This window comes from Callospermophilus lateralis, chromosome 3 (assembly GCF_048772815.1).
Source record: "Callospermophilus lateralis isolate mCalLat2 chromosome 3, mCalLat2.hap1, whole genome shotgun sequence".
NCBI classification, from domain to species: Eukaryota; Metazoa; Chordata; class Mammalia; order Rodentia; family Sciuridae; genus Callospermophilus; species Callospermophilus lateralis.
In genome coordinates, this window is record NC_135307.1 from 90300231 (window position 1) to 90327828 (window position 27598).

The window sequence follows — 27598 nt, forward strand, 5'->3', positions numbered from 1 at the left end:
TCCTGTAATCCCAGCAGCTCAGGAGGCTGAGGCAGGAGGATTGTGAGTTCAAAGCCAGCCTCAGTAAAAGTGAGGTGCTAAGCAACTCAGTGAGACCTTGTCTCTAAATAAAATACAAAATAGGGCTGGGGTGTGGCTCAGTGGTTGAGTGCTCCTGAGTTCAATCTCTGACACCCCCACCCCCCAAAAAAAAGGTTTTGGGGCTTCTTTTGTGACAAAGTTCAGGTAAGAATCTACTGTTAGGCTGTGTGGTGATGACAGAGATGACCAGAAAACTAAGCAATGAAACTGGCCAAACATGCCAGAAGAATTTTCTGGCACAGCTCAGGTGATGCTACGGAGTCCATACACCTGGCAGGAGGCTTGTGAGTGGAAGCTGTGGCTGCTGGGCCAGATGAGCCTGAGGGTTGGCTCTCCTGATCCTTCGCCTGCAGAGTTTGCTACCCTGGCACAGATTTTCAGCCTGATCAGCCCTATGAACATAGGGGCCTCTGCAGGGTCTGATGAGCCTTGCCTCAAGGAAAACACAGGTTTGCCTCTTGGAGTCATGCAGGTTTGAGCCTCTGGGCCCAGAGAATAAACTAATTATACATTTCACAAACATTTCTGATTAATGTGTTGTTATCATTGTCCTTTTCTTTGGGTCAAGATCCAGGCACTTGGCTATAAGCGTGGTGTCGTTTAACTCATGGGCATAGCAAAACGTTTTTAAAAATAACTGGAATGATGGGGCTGCCATTGTGGTTCAGTGGTAGAGCACTTGTCTTGCATGTATGAGGCACTGGGTTCTATTCTCAGCACCACATATAAACAAATAAAATTAGGTATTGTACCCATTTACAACTAAAAAAAAAAAGTAAAAAAACAAAACTGGAATGAAACACTGCATGGCCACAGGGCTGGATTTCCTCCTTCCTGTCATCAGTGCTTGGTGGTGGTTATTAATATCTGAGAACCATGCACTGCACACAGACACTGTTCCTGCCAGGAGGCACCAGGGCTATCCTGGCTGACTTGGCAGAGATATGGACCAGAGCACAGTGGCCTCTGCGAAGAGAATGCCTGGGAGGCAGCCTGCCTCAGATGGAAGGTGGGTGCCAGGCTTTCTACTCCTTGTGCAAGCAGGATTCAGGGAAGTCCTAAAACTTAGACACTCCAGGGTAGAAACCTTATTGTGAGGTTAAAAAAAAAAAAGAGTTTCAAATTTTCTTTCTTGTGGAAAGAGCTTCAGTCTTGGTGTAGGACCCAAGCTCGGGTTATTGTTATTATATTTTTTCTGCTTATTATTTGCTCTGTGGCTTGCTTAACTTCTCCAAACCTCAGTTTTCCTCATTTGTAAAATGAGGATGATAATACCTATAGAAACACTACCTTCTGATGTTAGGATGAGGGCCCAAATGCCTCACTGCTAGGAGGTGGCCAGTGGTGTTCTTGGAGAGGGATGAATTTGTTGTACTCATCATTAATCATTCACAAGTTGGGGTAGAACACACCATCCAACATGACCTGCATCCACTCAGCACCATGAAGGGTCACCAAGATGACCAGAAAAGGAATTTTGGAAATCAGAGCACAGATGGATATTGGAAATAGGAACATTGGTCCTCCTCTGCCCAGTCCCCACAGGTTCTACCTGCAGTTATATACAAAGCAGCCTTCTGCCAACAGCCAACCAAGAGGGTCTCCTGATAGAGTCAGGACCATGTCACTCTTGGTTGTAGGGTCCCTGTCCCTTCTTTAGTCAGTCTTGGATGAAGTCTCTTATACTTGAAAAACAATAGGAAAGATGACTCCACAAGCTCTTCCAGACACTAATAAATAATTTCTGAAAGAGCTAATGGTTGGGGGACCATAAGCCAGTCATGAAAAATCACAGTTTCAAAATACTTAAACTTAGCTCCAAGAAACTAGAATGGAAAGGAAGAGGAATGGAAAGGAAGAGGAGGTGGTAGCACCCTATAAGAGACTTGGTGGCACTTTATGACAGCTCAGAAATGGAATTCTTGGTGGAAACTTGCCATCTGAGTGGCTTTAGTCGAGTTCATCATTTCAGAAGTGAAATCTATCATCCTGTCCACAGCACAACCAAGAGGGGCCCACTCATGGTGGGAAAGTCACCTCACATCCTCTGAAGTCAGGAGCAACTTGTCAAGATGGAGGAAGGGTTTCTTATTTAGAGAGAGGGACAGGGGGCTGGATGATGAAAGTAATGATCCTATTTTAAGATCAGAGAAAAAGTACAATTTTATTTTTGTTATCTAATCTAGATCCTGCTGTAATTAATTTTCTCCTGGTCTATACAGAGCAGATATAAACTGGTAAAATTACATTAAATTTTTTATAATGATTATAGAAATCTTTTTTTTAAAATTTTTTTAGTTAGACACAATATCATTTTTTTAAAAAAAATTTATTTTTACATGGTACTGAGAACTGAACCCAGAGCCTCTACCACTGAGCTACAACCCCAGCCCATGATTCTAGAAATCTTTATAGGTCTGTGTCTTATCAGAATTGATGGTGACTCATGCTTGGTGCCTAAACAAATGTCATATTGGCAGAAGGAAGACCATGAACAGTAACAGCAAAAGCACTGCATTGAGAGCAGATAACTCTGGGTTTGAGTCTCAGTATTATCCTAACCAGTATCTTTAAGCATGTTAGTTAGTCCCTCAAAGGAACTTCTTATCCCTCTCTTATTCCTTATTATCTGTACCTTCAAAGGCTCAGAGTTCTTATCTTAAAATAAGGACATGTTCTTGGTAGTAATGTTGTAAAGATGTTATAATGCCAGTGGCTCCGGAGGCTAAGGCAAGAGAATCGCAAGTTCAAAGCCAGCCTCAGCAATTCAGTGAGATCTTGTTTCAAAATAAAAATAAAACAGGCTGGGAATGTGGCTTAGCAGTTAAGCATTCCTGGGTTCAATCCCTGGTTTAAAAAAAGAAAAAAGATTGAGATAATGTATGAAAGGACCTAGTACATGCAGAGTTTCAATAAATGGCACTTTTGAGACATATATGATAAAAAGGTCAGGCAGAGGCTGGGTATCTGTGATAAGTCTAACTGCAACAGGAGACTCAAGGAAAACAACTAACCTTGGGGCCAGCTTGGATGGAACAAAAAGGTAGTTAAGGCTGGAGAGGCATCAGGGGCAGGGAACATGTGCAACAATGGGCTTGGGCAGCTGGGGGCTTCTGCCAGGAGTGGGGAACTGAAAGTTGAGGCAGAAAGCTCGGGACAGGCTTGTACAAGTTTGGAGTTTGGGTCTTATTGCACACCTGCTAGCTAATGGAATGCTCTGGCTGTCCTAGACAGGGTTTATGGCTCCTCCTTCTGGTCCCAGGACCAGACAAGGTCACTCTGAGCAGAAGGAAACCACCAGTGTGTACAGGACAAACAGCAGCTTCTTAATCCCTCCAGGAGAGCAGAGCCCAGCTGAAGCGTTGTTCTGATTTCATTTAATTATCAAAATGATTCCTCTTCTTCTGTCCTCCCTAGGGCTGCATGCCCCAGATTCCCCGGGCCCAGTAATTGCCTCTCTGTTAATAGAAATCATCAGTATTTATTATACCAAGTGCACCAGCTTGTTTCAGCTCTCCTTGTAGCAATATTAAGGGAAGTACTTGGTAGCACATCACTGAAGTGACTTTACTTACTGGTAAGAGTAAAGGCTCCCGAACTGCTCTCCTTGCTCAGGAGGGCTGAGGAAACCATGGCTAGAGCCTAATGAGAGGAGCCAAGGGACCATGTGTGGGGTCTGCCTGCAGACCTGACATAGCCCCTGGTAAGCAGAGGCAAAGGGCCCAGAAACAGGGAAGTCCAATGAGATGACCACTCCCACCTCCCCAAAGTAAGTGTGTGGGGGCGTGTTTTCTGTTTTACATAGGGTATGTACGTGACCAGAGTGTGAATTCTTCCTCTGCTACTCAGGGCCTGGTGAACCTTGATGTCACAGAACATCAGCCTTCTTGATTATAAAACCGGGAGTATAACATCCAGCCCCTTTTCCCCAAAGCTGGCTGAGGAATAAATTAGAAATGATGCAAAAGGACTTCACCGGGCCTGTGTTGGAAGACATGCCACATTCTGCTCTTTTCCTCCCTCCCTTGGTCCCTCCTCCTCCCTCTTCCTTTCCAGGAATTGATGCTGTGGAGGTGAGATGATAGGATATATAGGATTGGGCTGCACAAAGGGATGAATGCTGGTTTCTCCCTGCAGCCTCTTCAGCCTCTCTATGCCCAATGTTGGACAAACTTATCAAAGTCAAGGCTGAGCCAGGAGACCCATATTTGTTGGGTGCATGTGGATTTGGGCTGGTAACCAGTCTGGCTGCCATTCTACATGACTTCCAGACCCCTATGGACAATAGTGGAGAATCCCACCCACCTCGAGTTAGTTGTTGTGCTTGGGGTCACTGCCTGCCCACCTCTGTGCTGTAAGCCCAGCTCAGGGACCCCTTTGATGAGTGGCCTCAAATGGATTAGGCAGGTTGGGCTCAAATTCTTGACACGGATCCCCACATCTTCTACTTAGCCATATCTATCTTTAAGCAGCTATGTCATTTCAGGTCCTGGAGTGAGTCAGCAGCTCAGGGAGCACAGTTATTGAACATCTACTGTGTACTTAATCACAGATAAGTGAGGATCAGAAGTCTCCAAAAGCCTCAGTAAGTAGGAGACAAGGACTGGAGCCTTGGGTCAGCTGTCCCCCGCCCTTCAACTCTCACTCCCATGGGGTGTCTGCTGAGAGTGTCTGAGAAGTTGATAGAGGGGTTTAAATTACCTCTGTTACACAGGAAACATTATTTGGGAAGCATTGCTAATTTGTAAGTATTGGTATATCAATTCTTCAGTATAAACCGGCATGGATATGTTTTCTGACAGTATCGGCCCAAGAACACAGGGGCCAGATGGCAATTGACTGTGCTAGTGGATAGGCAGTGTGGGGTCTGGAAGACAAGCAGCATTTCAAAGTGCCAGAATGTTTTAAGATTCATATTAAATCCTAGGCAAGGATAATTCACCATCATTTCACTCGGGAGCCAAGGAAAACACTGTTCTGTCCCCATGTCACTGTGTCCCTTTGTGCTGAATTGTGTCTTCCTTTCCCCCAGATTTATATGTGGGAGTCTTAACCCCCAGTACCTTAGAATGCAACCTTATTTGAGGACAGGATCTTGACAGAGCTAATTAAGTTCAACTGAGGTCATTAGTGTAGACCCTATTCCAATTTAACTGGTATCCTTATAAGACAGGAGATTTTGGACATTTATGAACAGAGGGCAGACAGTGTGAAGACACAGGGAAAAGATAGCTATCTACAAGCCAAGGAAAGAGGCCTGGAACAGATCCTCTGAGGCCCTCTGAAGGAGTTGACCCTGACAGCACCTTGATGTCGGGCTTCTAGCCTCCAGAGCCAAGACAATACATTTGTGTTGTTCAAGCTACCCGGTCTGATGCTCAGTTATCATGGCCTAGGAAGGGAACACGCTGCTCTTGAAACTTAGTTTCCTCTCACCTCTCAGGAAGGTTGATGTTGTTCAGCTTCTAGCTGGCACTATCTCCTTCAGATAAGTTGGAAAACTGTTTTTTGTTTGTTTTTTGTGATACTGAGGGTTGAACCCAGGAGCATTCTGCCACTGAGCTACAACCCCCAGCCCTTTTTATTGTTTACTTTGAGACAGGGTCTGGCTAAGTCGCAGAGACAGATCTCAAATCTGTCGTCTTCTTGCCTCAGCCTCCCAAGTGGCTGGAATTACAGGTGGCACTAACACACCCAGCCACAGCTGGTTTTACGGGCAGTGTTGTAACCTTTTTGGTATTGGAAAGGCAGGCAGAAATGTGGAGGAACTGAGGCAGAGAGTGAGAATTCAAAGCACCAGGGACAGGGGGATACAGTGGAGGGAGGCAGAGAGAGATGACAGGAAGAGGCCACGGGTCTCTGCTGCTCTCAGCAGGGACTGGGCTGCTGGTGATCATCTCCAAAATGCCAGATACGTGTGAGTAATTACAGAGGTTTCTCTGGGCGCAACTTCCCAGCTGGTTCCCATCTCACCCTTACAGGAACATAATGGAATTAAATGTGACTCCACTGCAGTTCCTTCTGGTGACGTTCGTCACTACAGTCAATAAAACCCACTCTTGGAAAGAAACTAGATTACGGGTCAGGGAAGGGTGGGCAGTTGCTGAGTGCTTCTGATCACTCCCTGTGGGGGGCCTTCTACATTCCTCTTCTCTTCATTTCCACCAAATTACCCGCTGCTGGCCAAGTAGGGCCCAGTTTTGAATTGTTATTTAAATGGACTTCGTTTCTGATGCTCTGACATTTATGTGGCACCACAGAATTATGCAGCATGGAATCCAGAGGCGTTTTCAACCTGAGACATCTTCTCTGGCATCTGTCACTGGAAGAGCCACTCCTGCACACATTGAAGGGGATAAGCATGTGGTCCTAAGCATATGGTCCTTTGCTCCTGTCACCCTGTAGAGGAGGCACAGTCAATGCGGTCTCCCACATGGGGAGTCTTACCTTACATGGGTGAGGATCCACCCCATAAGTCTCCAATGTCTGTGCTTTTCTTAAGAAGTTCAGTTCTGATGTTGCTGGTGTTTGACCACTGGAATAAAGAAAATGACATGATTTCAGGGCTTCCTGTTCTCAGAGGTTTCTCTGATACAAAACTCTCTACAAGAAGTGCTCTGGGTGAGCTACATACCTCCAGTTTTTCATAGAGTATGCTCTCTCCTTGGTTCTAGCTCAACTTCAGGGATTCAAGTCTAGGTGCCAAGCCCTTTGCCTGCCACAAAAGTATTTTTTCCTGTCTTGGGTTCACTGGCAGATAGATGTAACTTCAGAGTGACACAGGCTACATAATGAATCACTGGGCTGAATGTGAACAATAGGGAGTGGGGGAGTCTGTGGCAAACTAGGGAGTACTCCCTGCATCTAATGAGTGCAGCTGCTCTTAAGTGCTGAGATTATAGGCACATGAGAGAGATGCTAACTTTGTGGTATTTCACAATTTTGAACATTGTGGTGTGGGGGGGAAGCACATCTGTAGCTTCGATGTAGGATATAGGTTTCTCTATAATCTAGGAGATAGCACTGTGGTCCCCACACTCCACAACAGCTCTGCCTGTCCATAGGGTGGTACTGTGAAAAGGAAATAAGCTGGAAAAGGAGGAAATCAGCAGTGGATCCCAGCCATCTGTGAAGAGGCCTTTGCATCACTCTCCTCCCAGCTGCCTCTTTTGCAGGTGTGTAGATAAGCTCACCACAGAACCAGGGGCATGATCACCATCAGGCTCGCACATGGGTGTAGAGCTCTGGAAGAGCAGATGGGCTTCTGCAGATGTGGGCTGGGCTTTGGTGTGAGGAAGGGTGGGCAGCATGTCAGCGATTCTGACCCCCTGGAGGGCAGGACTGAAAGTCGCTCATTTCTAAGTTTATCACTGGCCAAGTAATATGGCAGGGAAGGAAGACATGTCCACCCAAGTGAGAAAGAGGCTAGACTCCCTCCAGAGTCCCTCTGAAGAGGCCTTGCTCAATACCTTTATGTGCCAGCCTCTGTGCTACTTGCTGGAAAATAGACAGAAATAAAGCACATGCCTGGGCCCTCATGAATTCACATCAGAGTTGACACATTTTTACACTATGAAGGCGAGGCTGAACCTGTGTCAGTAGGTGTTAGTGTGAAGGTATTAATGTGAAGTTACATCTATCTGCCAGTGAACCCAAGACAGGAAAAAATGCTTTTGTGGCAGGCAAATGGCTTGGCACCAGAGGTGGCCAGAGCATCACTGTGCCTTCTAAGAAGCATCCTCATTCCCTGTGTACAGGGTGGTGGGCAATGTGGGCTCCATTCACCCTGGATTGGCCAAAATCCCAGGGCCCTCAAAGCTGGCATCATTTCTTGGGGGAAACTCCTGCCTTGAACAAGGTTTGTGGAGTACTCTCCCCTCTATTACTCTGACCTCTATGACCCTCTGGGCAGCTCTTGCTGGACATCCCTAATGTATGAATGAGACCTCACACAGGTCTGTTTTATCTGACCTTACCACAAGGGGTCACTATTTCCCCAACACAGTGATGTGAGGAACCATGGGGCCCTGCACAGGGAGAGGTGGAAACACCCAAGATCATAACCTTGATAGGTGTCTCTATTCCTCTGGAGTCTGGAACCTGGCTTGAAACCCACAATGGGAATAGGGACTGTTTACAAAGGCTCAGGAGGCTCCCAAGGCTCAGGAGGCTTTGGGTTACATTCACTGGTAATACCTTAGAGTGGAGAAGGTATGGTGTGGTGTGGGCGGGGGAAGGAAAGGAACTAATTTTCATTTAATATTATCATTAGGAAACACCCCTTCTCCCCAGTACAGTTCTTCCTCAGAACAGTGAACACACAAACATTTTTAAAGATTTTTTTAAAAAAGTATGTAATGTGCTAAAACGGTGACATAACATTTTTAATATATATATATTAAATATATTTAGTTGTGTATGAACAGAATACCTTTATTTTATTTATTTTTTTAGGTGGTGCTGAGGATCGAACCCAGTGCCTCACTCTATCACTGAGCTACAACTCCAGCCCAGTGACATAACATTTTGCTATTTTATGATATTCTATTGCATATACTGATTCTTTTCATAGTTATCAGTTTGGGTGATCCATTCCATCACGATTCATTGAGTGGAGCCCAAACACCCTATTCTTGCTCTTTAAAGTAAGTCTTTGTCACAGATCCTATTTCATGTGGGTAAAAAGAGGGATTAATGCTTCTTTATGGAATTCTATAATTCTGGGCAAAGTAAGAGACACTGAGCAAGACGAGACTCCATGTTTGAAACCACTTCTCCCCTGCATCCCTCTGTGTGGGGTCAGGGGCTTCAAGCAGGATGTGTAGTGGAATTAGGCAGTGCTAAAAACACAGATACCCCACTATGTCTGTGAGTCAGAGGCCAGCCTGTGTGATCCATTTTCTGACCAGAAGCTACTTATCATGACACTGCCACAGACTGACATCAGAATCATACTTTTTATTTATTTATTATTTTTAAAATAACCCAAGTCAACATCTTCTCTTTCTCTCTCCCTCTCTTTCTCTACAATACATGAAATAGATCCCAGGGCCTCAGGCATGCTACCACTACATCACACCCCTAGCCCTATCTTCTTTTAAGATTTTCCCTTACTTTTCCACTGTTAATGCGTCTCTCTGTACTTCATTTATTTTAATGAAGCAAATACCTCCCAAAGCCTAATCCCTCTCCATTTCCCCAGCAACACAAAAGCAACTTTTTTTTTTTTTTTGCTTTTAAGCCTTGGCCTAAACCACTCTTCTTGGACAGTGAGCCCACAGACTTGGGCTTGTGTTGTCAGTAGATCACTGACAATGCTACATCCCAGGGGCAGGAAGGGCAGGGAGCATCACACACCTGAGTTCTGTCTTGTGAATCTCAGCAATTTTCTTTTCCAGCTTCTCTGAATGTTTCGGAAAAAACTGGAACTTGGAGCTGTAGCCTTCAGGGTGTTTCCCTGGATCATAATCTCCAATCTCCGCTTTTAAAGAGAGGTAGAAGAATTGTGTGGAGACAGATAAATCATCACTTGCAAAGCAACAAGATATTAACACACACAGTAGCAGCCAGAGCACACATCAGATTTACAAAGGCCAATGGGTCTCAAGCACAGCTGGGCAGAGGGCAGGTGCCTTAGGAGCATGTCCACCTTTGTTTTCCTAGTTGTGCTCACTGAGTTGACATTCAAGTCTAAGCAGAGAGAAAGTAGAGCTAACCCTGTGTTCTGAGGTCACCCACAAGTAAATTTGCAATAAAAGAGCATAGGGCTGCACTATGGTCTTCAATCATTCAGTCATGAGGTATGGGCCTGGGAGCAATGCTCTATAAGACAGCAGGAAATGGTGAGCTTGATCAGGAAGACAGAGCTCCTGGGCCTGAGATGGGTCAGAAATCTAAAGCTCATTTTGAGGATTTTAGCAGGGATAAAGCTAGTTGATGAGTGAGCCATGATCCACATTTAGAACTCAACCCTTATTCCAAATCCAAATTTTTAAAACCGTAAAATTTCAATATTCACAGACAGCTGACCATGTGTCAGGCTATAAGAACCAGACAGTGTCATCAAGTTTAGAAGCACCAAATTCTAGGGCTGATTTCTCAATGTCCTGCTTTCTAAGGCAGTAATAAGTAATTTATTTTGATTTTATTTAGTTCTAAGGCTTTTTCTCAACGAGGGGCTTTCTCCTCTGGCCATGCACAGAGCAGTTCAAAGCTCTTGAGATCTTAGATCACAGAACTCTGGGAGGGCTGTGGACCCACAGTGCTTTCCGCAGCACTCCAAGTCAGAATCCAGCTTTCTCTATGTGAAGTGCTCTGCAGAGAGCATTTTGGGTTGACAAAAGGAAGGAGGAGGTTCCAGCTGCTTTGTGGATGTCCTCTCCTTCTACAGAAAGTCATGACTGCTTCAGATAAGAGAGGAGTAAATATTAGGAGGAAAACATGTCCTCCTTCCTCTCACAGCCAATATTGTTCTTGTGGCTTGGGCCTTTTCACTACAATTCTAACTCATGTAATCATGGTCCATTTTATGTTTTGAATATAGCCCTTGCTGCTCTGCCACTGCAACTTATTTTTAAAATGAACATGTTTCTTTCTTTTCCTCTCTCCCTTCTCCTCCCTAATCTCTCCCCTTCTTAACTCAAGGGAAACAGGATTATCTTTTTTTTCCTTATCCTCAGCAGGGTTATCTGTCCTTGGACACACACCTACCACAGGAAAGAAGTAATTCAGACTTTGGGGATGGCACCAGCAGATCTCAGATACATCATCTCCCAAATTAACAAGTGAATTACAACTTCTGACAGAAGAGTGGAATGTAGTCTTTGAATCACCTCTGTAAAAACCCCAGCTCCCCTTGATGGGCAGAATCACAGCCTCTGGGACAGGAGTTCCCTGTGCTTCTCCCTTGCAAGCAAAGCAATAAACCTTCTTTTTCCTTTTTCTCAAAGCCATGTCCTCATTATTGGATTGGCACTGGAGACAAGGACCGAACTTTCAGTAACACTCACAGTTCCTTTCAAATTACTTGCGAATTTCTATTACTTAGCAAGAGACTAAAGGTTTCCCCTGTAGTTTGTTAGTGACCTTGAACCTTGGAATAATTTATTTTGATTTTATGTAGAAAGTACCAAATGGAAAACATCAATGTTGGACATCAAGTACTTCTTTGAAGAAAAAAAAAAGTAGCAGAATTCAATATGATTCTCAGGGTAAAACTGAAGAAAAGACTAGAGCTTAAAATTACATTAGGTCAGGCCAGGGTTTCTCTTTAAAAAGAAAAGGGTACCCTTTGGGTTCCTCAAAATTAGCAAGCACTTGCTAGACTTTCCACTTAGCTGATTTTTAAAACAGGAGTCTGAGAAGTCAAAATGGCAATGGGCTGACTTTTATATTCTTAACACAGTTGTGATATTTTTCCTCCCAGAAGGACTTTAGTTTCTTATTGGCAAGCACTTTCCAGTTTCTCTTTATAAAGTTGCTTCTGAGAGTTCACGTATTTCCAATTAAGAGTTCAGATTCTTTGATGGAAACTTCATGATTTTAGTGTTGTGGTCCAAAATGATCCAGTTGTAATGACTTTCATTCTAAGGACTAAGAAGTGGCACTTGGGAATCCTCAACATTTCATGAAAGGATAAAGGGACATATGTGAAGAGTGCATGACTCTCCCACTGTTTTTGCCAAAAAAAAAAAAAAGCCAGTCTGGGCATCTGGGCATCAGCTGTGATGTGAGGCTCAACTTTTACTTATTAACACATCTTGGAAACATTTTCAATGTTGAGCAATCTGAACTGAAAGATCTCTATAAAATAGATACCAGAATTCATAGACACTTCACACCTTAAGAGATTTGCATGAGAGGATATGAAAAAATTGATTTTGATTACTCTCCAGAGTCTCAATAATGTTATCAACCAAGGGCAAATCTCCTAGAGTCAGAAGGACTTATGGGGCTGGCAGTGAGACCTTAGGAACGGTGTAGCATTGAGTGCTCTCTGTGTTTTCTGGCTCTAGGGAACCTGCACAAAATCCTCCAACTTGGACTCTGTTTCAAGCTAGGTACTGTCTAGATCCAAGAAGTAGTCATCTGTGGTAACTGAAATAATGTAATAAGGACTTAGCATGAAAAGCAAATTTATCCTGTCAAAAGTCATTACCTTGAAGGATATAAGCTGCTAACAAGGCAGCATCAGATGTTTTACAGAGGAGGCGGCCATGGTAGAGATCCCTTTTGATCTGTAGGAAGACTAAATACCTGGAGAGAAAACAGAGAGTGAACTAGAAAAGATTTCTTTGATTGCTTTAAAGACATAAATATGTAATATAAACCTATCAAAATTTTTGTCAGGACACCTTTACTACATTTTTTAAAAATCTCAAAACATACCATAGAAAAAATGCATTTTTCATTTCCCTAGAGACTCTTTCAAACTCTTTGCTTTGAATTGGTTTGAGGTTAAATTCAAAATAACCCGTCCACTTCCCTGGGCAGCTCAAAATATAAATGGCACTTCCTGGTAAAAGCCCCGTTGCTCCATCCACCCCCAACCCCTGGCCCCAGTGCTGGGATTTGGAAGGAGCCAGCCTTATCATCCAGTACTGAAAATGAAAACCATGCCACTAGAGATGGACACACTGGGCCTCCTTGTGCCTTTGGAATCAAGTAGACCGGTGGGTGAAGGGACTAACTCAAGAGTTGGGCCTTGGTTTGTTGACAGAATCTGTCCATATGTGGAAACAGCCCGTGATTATTGAAACCAGACCTCTCCAAATACAAATAAAGTATAAGAAGAGGAACTGGTGAAGGAAGCATGAAAATCAAACAGAAACCTGTGGCCAACATCTCTTCAAATATATAACCGAGCCTTGGTGGAGGCAGAATAATAAGAACAGGAGCTAATAATGGTAACTGACACATGCTGAGCACTCACTGTCTGCAGGTCCAGGTGTTAGGCACTTAATTAATTTTTTTGGTACCAGGGATTGAACCCAGAGGTGCTTAACTACACATCCCCAATCCTTTTTTACTTACAGACAGGGTCTCCCTGAGTTAGGCCTCACTAAATTGCTGAGACTGGCCTTGAATTCATGATCCTCCTGCCTCAGCCTCCAGAGCTGCTGGGATTACAGGCATGTGTAACCATGCTCAGCACATACTTTATATTTAATATCTCATTTAATTCTTATATAACACCTTGAGACAGGCACTATTGAGACATAATAGTGAGACATCAGTGTTTCCAGATAATCTGAGACATCAGTGTTTCTCTCATGGACATAACTAAGTAACAAAGACAGAATTCTAATTTGGAGTTGCTGGACTCCCGAACTGGCTCATGTTTTACTGCCCTCCTTGTACTCTAACTGCTTTGTAGTTTCACAAGTAATGGAATGCACACTGTCACAGTGGAATGGAATTAATAACTTCACATTTTGAAATGCCTTTACAAGGGATGTGATCTTGGATGATCATAATCTTCCTAAGAAGAGCAATCCTGTGAGATTAGCTGGTCCATCAAACCCTCAAGTGGGTTTCCCATGATGGAACCCTGGCCAGGGAGCCTCTGTGGTATTTTAAAAATACATGCTCAAATGATTTGATATTCCTCATTTCATAAGGTAGAGCTTAATTCTCCGCTTTTTGAGGGTGGATTGGACTTTGTGACTCCCTTCTAGCAAAAGAACAGAAGGAAAGGTCTGGCTTTTGAGACCGGTTCATGGACTTGTTTAGCTTCCTCCTCACACTTTTTCTTGGATCACTCATTTTGTCTGCCTAAGCTGCTGTTCCACGGAAAGGCCCATGTGGTGAGCAACTGAGGCCTTTTGCCAAAAGCTAGCAAGGAACCGAGGCTTTCTGCCAACAGCCATGTGAGTGCACCATCTTGGAAGAGGATTCTCTAGCCCCAGTCAAGCCTTCAGATGACTGTAGTCCCTGCCAGGCTCATGACTGACCCTGGGCCAGCACCACCCAGCTAAGCCGCTCCTAAATTTCTGACCCACAGAAACTCAGATAATAAATGTTTGTTATTTTAGGCTAGGCTTTGTGGTACTCTATTAGCCATAGATCACTGCAGCGTCCCTAGGGAAGTAATGGAAATGTAATGAAATTCCCTTAAAATTCCACCAGTCGGAACCAAAAGAAATTGGGCCCCCCTTAGACTATTGGAGGTTTCCATTGTTTCTGTTTTCAGACTGAAGAAGAAAATAATTCCACATTCTTTATCATGTAAAAATGCTCTTGAGGATATAGTTGCATATCAGCAATATCAGCATCACCTGGGAGCTTGTGGAGACTCAGACTATTAGGCCCATCCTTCACCAGCACTTTTTAACAAGATCCCCAGGTGATTGGTACGTAGATGAAAGCTTATGAAGCACTGTCCTGAGAAAATTCTAAAGCATCCTCTTACCACATTGGGATGGACCATCTTCCTCAAACCAAAGGGAAGGTGAGAATGGTAGCTTGGACGTTAACAAGAACCTTTTTCCCTCCTCCTACCAAACCCACTCTGCCTGAATTTGCCAAGAAAAACCGAAGGAAAAAAGACGTCATGCTGAGTGAATAATTAAGATGGATCTACCAAATCAAGCTTGTCTTCACTTTGCTTCCCACAGTGAAATGCCACACGGTGTGTGGGAGACAGCAAGCTAGCACTTCTCTGCCTCTCACTGTTCCAACTCCCACCTTCCCCAGGCTTTGGCAGGATGTGGATGCAAACCTTTTGCCCCTTACTCACTGATCACTCCCCAGGCCTGGATTCAACCACCAATCCTCCCATGCTGTTCTGCTCATCGGTGCCCAATACTCAGGGACAGAACATACTGGACTAAAGGAGATATTTAAAAACAAATCTGGGCAGGCAAAGGAACATCCATCCTCCTGCGGGGAGCTCTTCAGGGTCTGTGTGCAGGGGTGCTGCTGTGGTTTGCAAAGACCCACTAAAGCTTCCAATTGCAGCTCCCAGCCCCGCTCCAGGGGGGAGATGCTCCCTCACACTGAGAGCTGTGGTCTTGATGGGAGCTTGGCAGGATCTCAGGTCAACCAGAATGGAGACAAGTCTCTGCACCGTTGAGGCCAGGGGTGGTTCCTATTGACTTCTGGTGATAGGACAGCTGTAGGGAGTTCAAGGATAAAGCCTGGTGGCATTCTTCTTCTTCTCTTTTTGGTACTAGGGATTGAATTCAGGGGTATTTGATCACTGAGCCACATCCCCAGCCCTTTTTTGTATTTTATTTAGAGACAGGGTCTCACTGAGTTGCTTAGTACCTTGCTTTTTTCTGAGGCTGGCTTTGAACTCATGATCCTCCTGCCTCAGCCTCCTGAGCCACTGGGATCACAGGTGTGCCCAACCTGGCTCATGGCATTCTTAAGCAAGGGAGGGGAGAGGGAAGGGAGGGAAGGGGAAGGAGGGGCAAGTCCACATCCTAAAGAAACAAACCACCTTCTTTAGAGGACAAGAAGAAATGAGCTCATGGAAGAATCCACGCACGGATGGCTTCAAGAGAGAGTGTGACACAAGGCTGCCCCTTTCTTTTCTGCCACAGTGACAGGAAATAATGCACAAGGGAACAGAACTGAGACCTCACTCTTATGGAACGAACATTTCAGTGGCGGGAGACAGATATGGTAATCAAGGTGATAATGATGAAGACCCACATTTACTGAGTGCATTCTGGGTGCCCCACACTGCACTGTTCTACATGCTCACCCCTATTTATTTATTTTTAATTTTTTTCTTCTTAGTTGTTGATAGATCTTTATTTTATTTATTTATACGTGGTGCTGAGAATCAAATCCAGTGCCTCACACATGCCAGGCAAGTGTGCTACTGCTGAGCCCCAGCCCCAAACCTGCACACCCCTATTTATATCCAAATATACTTATGGTAACTTTTGAAATAAACATACACTTTTAGAGTTCTGTTGTTTTGAGAAAATAGGTGACTGATTAGAATGTTTGAAAAAAAATACACATTTGTACATATATATGAATGCATATATAAAGGATACATAAGCTTTAGATTATGATTTCCAACTGATTTTAATGCACCTGTATCAATTTCACTGAAATATTCACAGAATTGAAAACTTGGGACTTAATGAGTTAATCCTTAAAACACTTCTATGAGATAACTGCCATTCTTGTTCCCATTTAATAGACGGGGGAAACTAAGTACTCATGGATACTGTTGCTTGTCCTGTCTATAAATTAAGAATGATCCACGATTTGAACCCAGGTCTTTATGATTTCTTAAACCAGGGGTTAGCAAATTATGGCTCACTGCCAGACTTTCCAATGAAATAACATTTTATTTGGATACAGACTTGCTCATTCATTTATGTATTGTCTGAGGCTACTTTCACACTACAATGACACAACTGAATAGCTGCGATGGAGAAGGTATGGCCCCCGTAAAACCAAAATACTTACTACCTGGCCCTTTATAGAAAAAGTTTGCCAATCCATCTTAGCCTAAGCTAGGCTCAAATAATGTTCACTGAAAGAATAATTGACCTAATGACTCCATTTGTTATGGCTTAGATATCAGGTGTCTGTCCCCAAAAAGCTCATGTATGAGATAATGCAAGAAAGTTTAGAGGTAAAATGTTTGGGTTATGAAAGCTTTAACCTGATCAGTGCATCAATCCCCTAATAGAGATTAAATGGATGGTGACCAAAGGGGGCAAGCCTTTGGGGTACATATATTTTGTACCAGTGAATGGAGTAGTGGCTCTCTCTCTGCTTCCTGGTGTGATGTCTTGAGCCATTTTCCTCATCATGACTTTCTGCCATGATGTTCTGCCTTACTTAGGGCCCTGAGGAGTGAGCCAGCCATCTATGGACTAAGACCTCTGAAACTGTGAATGCTAAATACACATTTTCTCCTCTAAAATTGTTCTTGTTAGTTCCTGTTTCACAGTGGTGAAAAACCTGACTAAAATGCCATTGATGAATGTACACAGTCACTCACTGTATTAAGTCTTTCGAGCCCCCGGTGTGTGGCGGACACTTTGCTTCCCTGTAAGGTGGGGCTCCACTTGTACTCTGTTTCCTTCTATCACTTGATCTTTCCAAAGAGTTCATATACCTGCAGTCCCTGAAAAAGCTAAATCTGGTGCCTAATCCCCATTTTATCAGTCTTCTCTCCAGCCTAGACAAGAAAATCTATTTATTATTTTTAAAAATGACAAAAGAAATTAATCAGGATTTGGAAACCAAATTTATCCTCTGGGAAGAATCCAAGACATGAATTGAAGTGCAGTTCTTCACTCCCTGCTTCATCCCCTTTTCTCAATCTGGCTTTATAGAAATGGCTGAGATGGCAGTGAAATTTAGGACTGACATTGCCAGGAAAAAAAAAAAAAACACATTGACAGCTAAATTAGTTTGGCAGGAAGGTGGGATAAAGGGATCTAAGCCAGGAATGAATTATGGGTATTGAGTGAGGCTGGGGAAGGTATCTACTCTCTTAAGATCAGTAGGGACATGAATGAGAAACACAGCTCATTCCATGGCCCTGCAGAATGCCCCAGGGAAGGGGTGGCATGAACAGCACAAATCAGGGCAAGGCACCCTGTGGTTCATGCCACTGACAATGCTGGGAAAGAAGGCTGGTAAGGTGAAGAGAGGGGAAATTGTCCAAGGTGGTTAGCATGCATGCATGCAGATGGGAGAGGAGCTCATAAACCTGCCAGTGTCCAGGTTTGCTGACTTGGTGAGAGGCCTGGCTATGGTCCCAATGCTGCACTTACATGGAGCATGTAATCAATCTAGCAGCAAACACATTGAGCTGTTGCTCGGAGAAAGGCTCACTGGGGGTATATCAAGAAGCAAAATACACTAGTATAGTAGTTAATCCTGCCAACAATCCTAAGAAGAATAGATATTACTAGCCCCATTTTATAAATGAGTTATCCAAAGGTCAGAGAAGTTAAATATCATGTCCAAGCCCAGTAGCCAAAAAAATAACTTGTTGGACCTGAGCTCCCAGGTTTATTCTGCTTCTTGGGTAGGAGGGTCTGAACATTAATATGAGATAGTGACATTTGATTTGGAAAACAGTATTAAGAACTCCTCCTAAAGACCAGTAGAACCACATATTTTTGCTTTCAATCAAGGAAAGCCATATTACTCACTGATAGCTCACAGATTTGCGTTAGATCAATCCTTTTAGCCCCACTGTTGGTTCAGAGAAGTGGAGACCAGGTAATCCTGATTTTGGTGTTAGGATGTGAGGAACTGGCTTTCAACAAGAATATGTTAAGTTTGTTTGGAAAATGTGAACAGGCACACAGGGGTCTCCCCTGGCACCTTCAATGAGGGCTAGGGTTCAGAGCTGAAGTGGACTAGCACTTTAACAAAACTCCCCTCTGGTTAAGTTGTGAAACATAGTGGTTCTGCTCTCATTTACTGTCTGAAGCTACAGGGTTGCTTATTAATATGGATGGGGTTAGTTTTTTTTTTTTTTGTAGTTGTAGATGGACAGAATGCCTTTACTTCTGACCCTCTTGCAGGATGGTTGTGGGCACACAGGCTCTTTCTCATCCTTGAGTGGTGCTGGACGAGATAGAATTCATGTTATGTAGCTGTCTGCCTGCCTCAGAACATGATCCTCACAATAAAGAGTTTATCACAGACATGTTCTAATGGCACACCAGAGTTTACACAATTGGATTTAGAATCTTCCGTATTTCCCAGCCTGTCTTTCAATATCAGGCCTTGGTGTTTCCTCCACTAGACTTTTGGAGTCTATCTTCCAACATAAGAAGCAACCCAGCTTTCTCCAAAAACATCTAAAGTAGCTTACATCATAGGTACCAGAAAGATGCTTTTGATTATTTAGTTCCTTCAGACCCCATCAGAGTGAGCAGGCAGAGATGAAGTATTCACATTTGAAGGAAGTTCATGCTGCTCTGGTTCCACTGAAGGTGAGCTAAGAAAGAATGTGGCAATGAAATACAGAAGTGGGTTCTAGTAGAAAGGGTTCCTTCCTAAATAGTTCCTTCACAAAGAGTTAGGAGTGTCCACATCAGAGGATCTGAGGTTACAGCCCTTTCTGACAGGTCTCAGTAGCTGGGGGCAGTGTGTGCAGCCTCACCTTGTTATTTCTTCTTTCAGAGCAGCAGGGTCTGCGGGGTAAAATTTCACACGGAAGCACATGGTGAATGGAGGCTGGGCTGCAGAGAGAAAGGAATCCATTAGGGGAGACCCTCTCCCAGAACATGTCCCCCAATGTGCTGAGGCCGCTGAACCTCCAGAAGAAAATCCTCAATTAGGGCCAGCTTTTACTCAGAGGAGGGGAAACTTATATATGTAGACTTCTGAAATTTGGGAGGCACGTCCACCCGCCCCAAGGGTGAGGCTTTAGTTTTTTTCATACAAAATACTTACATCTCAGCTGCTTTACAACCGACTTTGTAAACTCCAACCAATGCTGAAACAGAGAACGCAGGACATGAAAACCCTAATGAGAAGCAGTGTCAAGTGTAACTTGTTTTATCCAATTGAAATAACTAGACAGATTATAGCCTAGGGTAAAAGCTATCCAAAAGCTTGTGAAATATAGGCTTGGAGAGTAAAGAGTGATATGATTTTCTGAAATAAGCGCCCCATGGAGCCAGCTGTGAGGCGGGGAATAGCTCCAGCTTCACATGCCATCTCTGGGCTTCCCTGCAAAGTCTGCCTTCTTTATAAAGCAGGGTGCCAATGTTCTGAGCCATGTTCCTGGCATGCCAGCAGGCATCAATGACTGTACATCTGTGTGGTGGGGACAAAGGCCCACCCGGCCCAAGCAGGGAAACGCTGCACTCACTGGGTGTTGTGTGTTGGGTACTGAATTTGTTTTTGTAAGGAGTGGGGGGCAAAAGAGTGGGATAGAGGCTATTGGCAGCAACTCTAGAAAGTATTGACAAGAGGAAATTTCATAAATGGAGAGAAGTCAGAGATGGCTGGCATATATTTCCATTTTTGTTTGAATAACATAGATTGCCAAACCTTGTGTTAGAGAACACATACTCATGATTCCTTGGCATACGGGGATGTTTAAAGTCTAAGTTTCATAAGATAATTAACCACAACCAATGTGTAGAATTCTATCCTGTTCCCTGGGATGTTCATAGTATACAGTGGTGATACATTTTCCCCATGGTACTTATGTTTTGGGGAAGGAAGCAACAAGATCATTCTATATCTGTTTCTTAATTCTACATGGGTCCTTCATACAATTTATTATTGATATTTTTTTGTTTTTATGCTAAGCAGGTAACTTGTCAATTTGCAGAAGGCTACAACTGCTATTATTTGGGTTTTGATTGCCCATAAGTAGCTTAAGGCCATAGATGTAAGCTCCAGGAGGGCAGGAAACTATCTTAATTACCACCTGTGCCTAGCACAGTGCTCAACACATAGCTGCTAAATGGACAAGGAGACTGGGTCCACGCTTTCCTTTTTTCTGGCTATTTCCCTTTAGTGTAATGTCTTGGCAGAGTCCTCCCTCTGGCAGGAAAGCGGCCAAGGCCATGCAGACGGTATCCTGGCCTCCCTCGATTCCCCGCTCTTACCTTCTGGGCTGGGCTGTGGGTCATGTAGTTAATGGACCCACTAAGAGCCAGTTCGTCCGTCAGCTCTACATGGATAATCTGGGCTGACATTCTGCTCTCTTGCTTCCTCTGATCTGAGTTCCCACGAGGCTGGCAACTCATTATAGCCACTCAATGTGGTTAAGAGGTCCTTCTCACATTACATGGCCCACCGTGGCTCCGCTTCGCAGGGAAGCAAAGGCAAGAGATGAAATTGTACAGAAACAACTGGGGTTCCAGGCTGTGCCTGTGAAAGCGGAGGAGGCCTGTCTGTTCAAAGCACACCGGAATTGTGTACAGTGAAGGAACGTAGCAAATGTCAGGGGCTCAGTAAACAGAACGCCCTAGCCATTAGACTGAGAGATTAAAAGAAATAAACAAAGGAAGACAGAAATTAAAAGGAAGGACTCTGAAAAGGCATTATCAGCAGAGGGCAGATGGAGCTGAATGACAAAAAGGCAACTCCCCTTGGCAATAGCTGGAGAGAAGACTTTAGCTTGTGTGTAGTGAGAACTCAAGAAAGGACTGAGGCTGGAGGAAGTTAGGAAGGGCTGGGAAGGGAGTGGAAAGCTGTCACAGCCTGTCCAAGGGGTGTTAAGGATCCAGTGGAGAACTCTTGAGAGGATCCCAAGAATATGATAATGCCCAGAGTTGCTTTTTCAGCTGCCTGGTTAAATCTGGGTCCCAGAATCCCTAGCAAACTAATAATGTTAGGCTCTGGGAGAAAGGATCAGGAAAGGAGGAAAAGAAGATTCACAGAGGGAGGTTTCCTGCTGCATTTGAGTAAATGGGTCACAGTGATATAATCTTCAGACACTGGGACTTTGAAAGGGTGCACTGGAAAGTCAAAGGAAGGCAGAGGCTTTAGGTCTGAGTCAGAAATAATGGGGAAGGGGCATGAGGGCAGCTTCTTCAGGAGAGACAAGGAGAGTTCCAGACATATGGAGACTCCTACTGAACAAGTAGTGATGTGGGGATGGACCCTAGTGCCAGGTTGTGACTACCTTTATACCCCAGGGAGCTGGGAGCTTACTTCCTTCACCTCCACTATGAATCGACAGAGTAGGGTAACTTCTCTTTACCAGTCTGTTTGCCTAAGACCCTGGACGCCCTCTCAAGCCTCTGCCAGCACAGCAATCCCCACCCCCCCAGGTGCAGAGTGCACTGCTTGCCACGGCTGCCAGGTGTGATTCCAGTGGGGCATCTGAGAAACCACACAGGCTCTGCATTCAGACAGGTCTGAGCTTGAGAATGGCTTTGCTATTTATCTTGGTTGGGGGTTACTTAACCTGTCAGAGACTTCACTGACTCACCTGAAGAATGGGTATCATAATTACAAACACTGGTCCCACTAATCTTAAGGATTACATGAAATAACATATGTGCAGCTCTTAGCTTAGTGCCTGAGACAACTCAGTGCTCAGTGTTCATCAGCCGAAAGGGCCTGGTGTGTGTTCACAGCAGAGCCTGGCACACAGTAGGCATGTCATAAATGTTTAGTCCTCCTCTTTCCCATTTCCTTCTCTCTCTAGCTCTTCTACCTTTTAATCTTTACCACCTCCATGTATGTTCTGATTCTCCTTAAGTACATTCTAGTCTAACTAAAAAATAAACAAACAAATAAATCTACAGGACACATTTTGCCCTTTCCTAGGTAACTGATCTACCTCTGAGTCACAACGCCAGCCCACATTTTGCCCTTTTTGTTTCACACACTAGAACCTCTAGGAAATGAATAGATTTTAGGGTAATGGACCTTCCTTTTTAGGGACAGAAAGCTCAGACCAAACAAACACACATTAGATATAACAAAGGGGTCTACCATTTTATTGTGAATGGCTCCTACAGTAGGGTGAGGGACATGTAGCTTCCTGGCATCAACGTACTTTTTCTGGCCTTCTGATTAGTCTAGAACTAAGGAGCGTATTTATGTCATTGAGTGGAGCTTTTATAGAGTGAAGGGCTGACCCCACCACTACTTCCCAAACACTGACGCTGCTCAGAACTCTGGGGGCTGGGAGGAATGAAACACATCAGAGAGAAGCTGGGGCAGGGCTAGTCAAAGGAAAGGGACATGGTCCTTTAGATTCTTTCCTGAAGCTCATGTGTTTAGTACATAACCCTAGATGTAACCTGCAAGACAAAATGGTTCAAGGCATCAAAGAAAAACAGCACAACTTTGACATGGTGAGGGGCATATCCACTCAGTGTCGTGACCCCCCACAGTGCAGAGATCTGCCCCTGAAGATGGTGGAGACAAACCCCAAGTTTGAAGCTGAAGGAACTCCTGGACCCAGAAAAGGAGGGCCCTCTGGTATTTGTGATGATACTGTTTTTTTGGAAAATGGCAGATAAACATGGGTGGTGAGAGGTTGGATGCTTCTGCATATTTTCCCACTTTAATGTGGATGTGAAGAGCACATCCCCACAGACAGCGAAGAGAGGATGAACGGAAATTATAGCAACTGCAGATAAGGGCAAGATGGGCAAATGGAAGTGAGAGATAGGGCACTCTAAATCATTAACTCACTCATCCTTTCCTTCTTCAGCAAATGCTCCTTGAGCATCAACAACATTCCTGGCTCTGTGCTGGTTACATGGAAGACAGTGATGAGTAAGATAATCTAAGTCCATGCCCTTGGGGGAACTCACACATTTGCAGGGAACACAGGTAATTGCAGCAAGGTATAATAAGTACTATGACAGGGCACAGGTCCAGAGAAGGCCCTTAATACAGAGCAGGGTTAGAGAAGACTTTCCTTCTGGCTAAGTGTAAGACCTTAAGTGTGAAATGGAGGTAGCCAGAAGGAAAGTGTGGAGTGCAGAGAAGTGAGGAAAAGGAGAAGCATTTTCCAGCAGCAGAGCTGCAAAGATGAAGGCTCTGGATAGAAGGCATGGTGTGTCTGGAGAGCCACAGTATTGTCTGGCTTCACTACAGCAGGGAGGAGAAGGTCAGGGGAGGTGAAGCTGGAGATGAAGTAGAGGCTAAGGATAATGGGCTTGTTCCTGTATCTGTCTGTAGCATCACAGTCTTGTCAACGCTTGCTATCTGCAGAACTGCCTTTGTTACACAGAGCAGAGCTGGAACTGCAGGATGTGCAAGGTTCTGAAGGGTCCATGTCAGTCTCTCTGTCCTGCCGAATGGGGTTGACGTGGTGCCTCAGTGAGGCCCTGCCTAATCAGAATATTGAATTACAGTCCATTTACTAGAAAGGGGGCAGGAAAAACCCACCCAGTGCACTTGGCCCTAAGACCATGACACTATCCCATCTGCTATGCCTCAAACCAGGCTACTTTGGGCAAATCACTTAAGCTCTTTAGGCTGCCATTTCTGCATGTGTAAAATGCCAGGCTTCTCCAGATGAGTCCTAGCTAAGGTGCTTCCAGGTCTAATGCTATGATTTAAAGCAATGGCATTCAAGTGCAGGGTCTGGCTGGTCCCTGACTCCCAAGGCTAAACTCTGAATATGAATAACAATTTAAGAATTCAGGCTTATTAACTGACCTTCTGCTCCCTTTGTGCTTTGAATTTTGACTTACCCGCTGCTTATCTGGGTCCACAAAACGGATCCCAAAATAGTCTTTCTCAAGTAGGTTCAGGTGGTGGCAAAGAAGGTCAAACAGGTACTGGCCTTTGGCATCTCTCTGAAAAAAAAAAAAGCAAGCTCCATTGAGAAATGAGTGGTCTTCTTCAGCATGACTTTGTTTTTATAGTCATTAAAAACTGTTTATAGCTGTTGCATATGGAGATAAAGAGGGAACATGTTCACAATTGGGTCCTCCATTAGACATTCTCTGAAATTCTGAGGCTTTCAGCACTTGGAAGGAGCCCAACAACCCCTCCTGTCCCCCCATCCCCACCCTGTGTGCTCCCCCCCTCCGCCTGCCCTCCCCCACTAAAATGTCAAAGAATTAGGCATAGAGTCAGTAAGCCAAGTTCCAATGTCTAATGCACAAATATCTCTTAAACTGGGAGGAACAGGCAACTTCAGCTTGGAATACAGCAGGAATAATTTCAAATCCAGCAGGCTCTGCCTCTAAAGGCTATCTTGAATTCGTTCACTTTTCTTCATCTCCATTCCCAACTCCATAGGTAGAGCCACCACCATCTCCCAACTGGACCACTGCCAGAGTCTCTAAGGAATTCTCTGCTTCCACTCTTTCCTTGCTTAGTCCATTTTCCACAGCAACCAGAGTGATCACAATTTACGATGTCTTTTTGCTGAATAAGTAACACAGGCGCATTGTACTCTATTGAAATGTACAAAAGAACATAGTGTACTATGAAGAGTTAGTTTCGCTTCTACTTTAGTCTCCCTGTGTACCAGTTTCTAACCCCAGAAGCAACCCAACTTCTTGTGTATCTTTTATGTGATATTTTCTACATAGGCAAACCTCTATATGTGGACATTTCCTCTTTAAAATACATTTTCAAACTTTTTTTTTTTTTTGGTACTGAGGATTGAACCCGGGGTGCTCAACCACTGATCCACATCCCAGTCATTTTTAATATTTTATTTAGAGACAGGGTCTTGCTGAGTTGCTAAGTGACTCGCTAAGTTGCTAAGCCTGGCTTTGAACTTGAATCCTCCTGCCTTAGCCTCTCAAGTCGCTGGATGCCACACTTGGCATCTTCACACTATTTTTTTTTTTTTTTGCAGTGCTGGGGATAGAACCCAGGTCCTCACACATGCTAAGCAAGAGCTCTACCACTCAGCTACATTCCTAGCCCCTCTTTGCAGTAAATTATTATTATTATTATTTATTATGTTGGCACTGGGGATTGGACCCAAGTCACTTTACCACTGAACTACATCCCCAGTTCTTTTAAAAAATTTGTTTTAAGTTTCTCAGGGTCTTGCTAAGTTGCTGAGGCTGGCCTGGGACTTGAGATCCTCCTGTCTCAGCCTCCTCAGTCACTGGGATTATAGGCATGTGTCACAGTGCCTGGCTGCAGCACAATTTTATATTTTACTGTTTCTTGTTCTGTTTTTTTTTTTTCCCCATTTAGGATATCTTGAAAATCCTTCTATAACAGTGCATACTAATATGCCTCAGACATTATCCAGTTCCACATTGATGGAATTTGTTTTATCTATTACAAACAATGTGATAGGGAACATTCAGTGGTCTTTAATTACATTCCTCACTTCTGTTTCACATTGCCAGGGTCTTTCCATTGCTCTCAGAATAAAGTCCTACCTCTGGTCATAGCCTGTAATGCCCTATGTAGCCTGGCTCCTGCCTTCTCTTTGAGCTCATCCCAAATCATTCTCCTTACTGCATTCTTGCTGTGGCCTGTTCCTGAACACACGGAGGCTTTTCTGCCTGTGTCTTTGTCTTCCCACTGTCTGGCATGCTCTTCCTATAGCTCTTCTTAGCCACTCTTATTCTTGAAGTCTCAGTTCAAAAGCCCCTTCTGCAGAGAGGTCTTCCCCTAAAGGATGGCCTTTCTCTAGCTTTCCATCTCATTATTCTGTTTATGGTCTTCATAGCACTTATAATAATCTGTAATTACCTTTTTGACTTGTTTACTTATTTGTTGTCTGCTCCTTTTTGAGACTGTAATTTTCATGAAAATGGGGCCTTTCCCCAGGTCAGCACAGGGCCTGATAGACGGCAGGAGGTCTTCAATGGTTATTTGTTGAATAAATTATTGAATGAATAGCAGGTAGAAGTTGGCTACAAGGTTTTACAAAATGTTAAGATGTTAGGTTGTTTATAACCCATAACTTCTACTTCAGAGACCTGCCTGGGTATCTAGGATGACTGGAAGAATGACTTGCAGGGAACTGTCAGAACACCTGAAGGCCTGCAAAGCATCCATCTCTAGGCCTGTCCCCCATGACTTCTGTAGTTCCGCTGACTCACTCTGGCCTTTCCATGTCTAACTTTGTATCCAAATTGAGGCTGTCTTATAAGATCCAAAGATCTCACCTGTACCAAGGTGAGATTTATATGTGTACCAGGGCTGTGGTACAGAAGGATCTGGCCTGGTCCCAAGAAACAGGTCTTAAAGACATGCCTGTTCATGAAAGGTTTACACCTCCTCTCAGCCTCTTCTGCTGGCTCACCCTACACAGAACTAGGGCAGGATACCAAACCTCTCACAAATATCTTAAGAAGCTTATCTTTGCAGGGATGGAAGGATGAGTGGTAGACAGCTCAGCTAAAGGAGGAGGGACCATGTGTGTGCCTCCCTCTCCTGCTGGCTTCACACTTCCTCTGTGTGTGTGTGTTGGGGGGCGGTGGTACCAGGGATTGAACCCAGAGGTACTTAATCACTGAGTTACATCCCCAGCCCTTTTTTATTTTATTTAGTGACAGTTACACCCCCAGCCCTATTTTGTTTTATTTATTTAGAGTTGCTTAGGGCCTAAATTGCTGAGGCTGGCTTTGAGCTAGTGATCCTCCTGCCTTAGCTTCCAGAACTGCTGGGATTAGAGGTGTGCGTCACCACCCCTGGCTCCCCTCTCTACTTCTGAAGTAGTGGTCCCATTCCCATACCCTTTGGTTTCCCACAAGAAAGAGCTACTCTCAGGGCAGAGATTAGGAATCACATCAGGACTCCCAGGTGTGGGCCACAAACTGGGTCTCACCACTTGCTCACTGATGCCTCAGAGCTTAAACTTGTGTTTAAGGCTCTCTGAGAGTGGAGGAAATATGTTCAACTCTGTCCCACGCAACACATCCTACACTATTATCTCTTTCAGAAAAACGGAAATGGAATTGTACAAAATGCATATTGTGATTATTTTCCTCTACAAATTTTACTTTGCACCAAGCTGGCTACTACATTTGGGATCAGCTAGCATGAATTTTAATAGCTGAAGGAGCTTGCTTCCATCCATACAGCAACCACATTATAGAAGCCTGGGAAATAGCCATGGGGAAACTGCTTCTGTCATGGAAATCACAAGGACTTTTAATAAGAATCC

The 27598-nt window shown here is 44.2% G+C and overlaps 1 protein-coding gene across 4 annotated transcripts in view; it reads right to left on the bottom strand.

The window, feature by feature from the left end:
• The window catches only part of Frmd5 (FERM domain containing 5), a 327706-nt gene that overhangs the window by 17258 nt on the left and 282850 nt on the right, over positions 1 to 27598 (bottom strand). For 3 of the 4 annotated variants that reach the window (XM_076848521.1, XM_076848520.1, XM_076848523.1), the window contains exons 2-7: positions 24201 to 24305; positions 19474 to 19516; positions 19181 to 19259; positions 12239 to 12336; positions 9439 to 9562; positions 6529 to 6616 (exon numbers count right to left, since the gene is read on the bottom strand). In XM_076848521.1, coding sequence (XP_076704636.1) covers positions 6529 to 6616; positions 9439 to 9562; positions 12239 to 12336; positions 19181 to 19259; positions 19474 to 19516; positions 24201 to 24305 — 537 coding nt within the window. Of the gene's footprint in view, positions 1 to 6528; positions 6617 to 9438; positions 9563 to 12238; positions 12337 to 19180; positions 19260 to 19473; positions 19517 to 24200; positions 24306 to 27598 lie in introns of those variants that run through there. The other variant, XM_076848524.1, reaches the window with a different exon arrangement.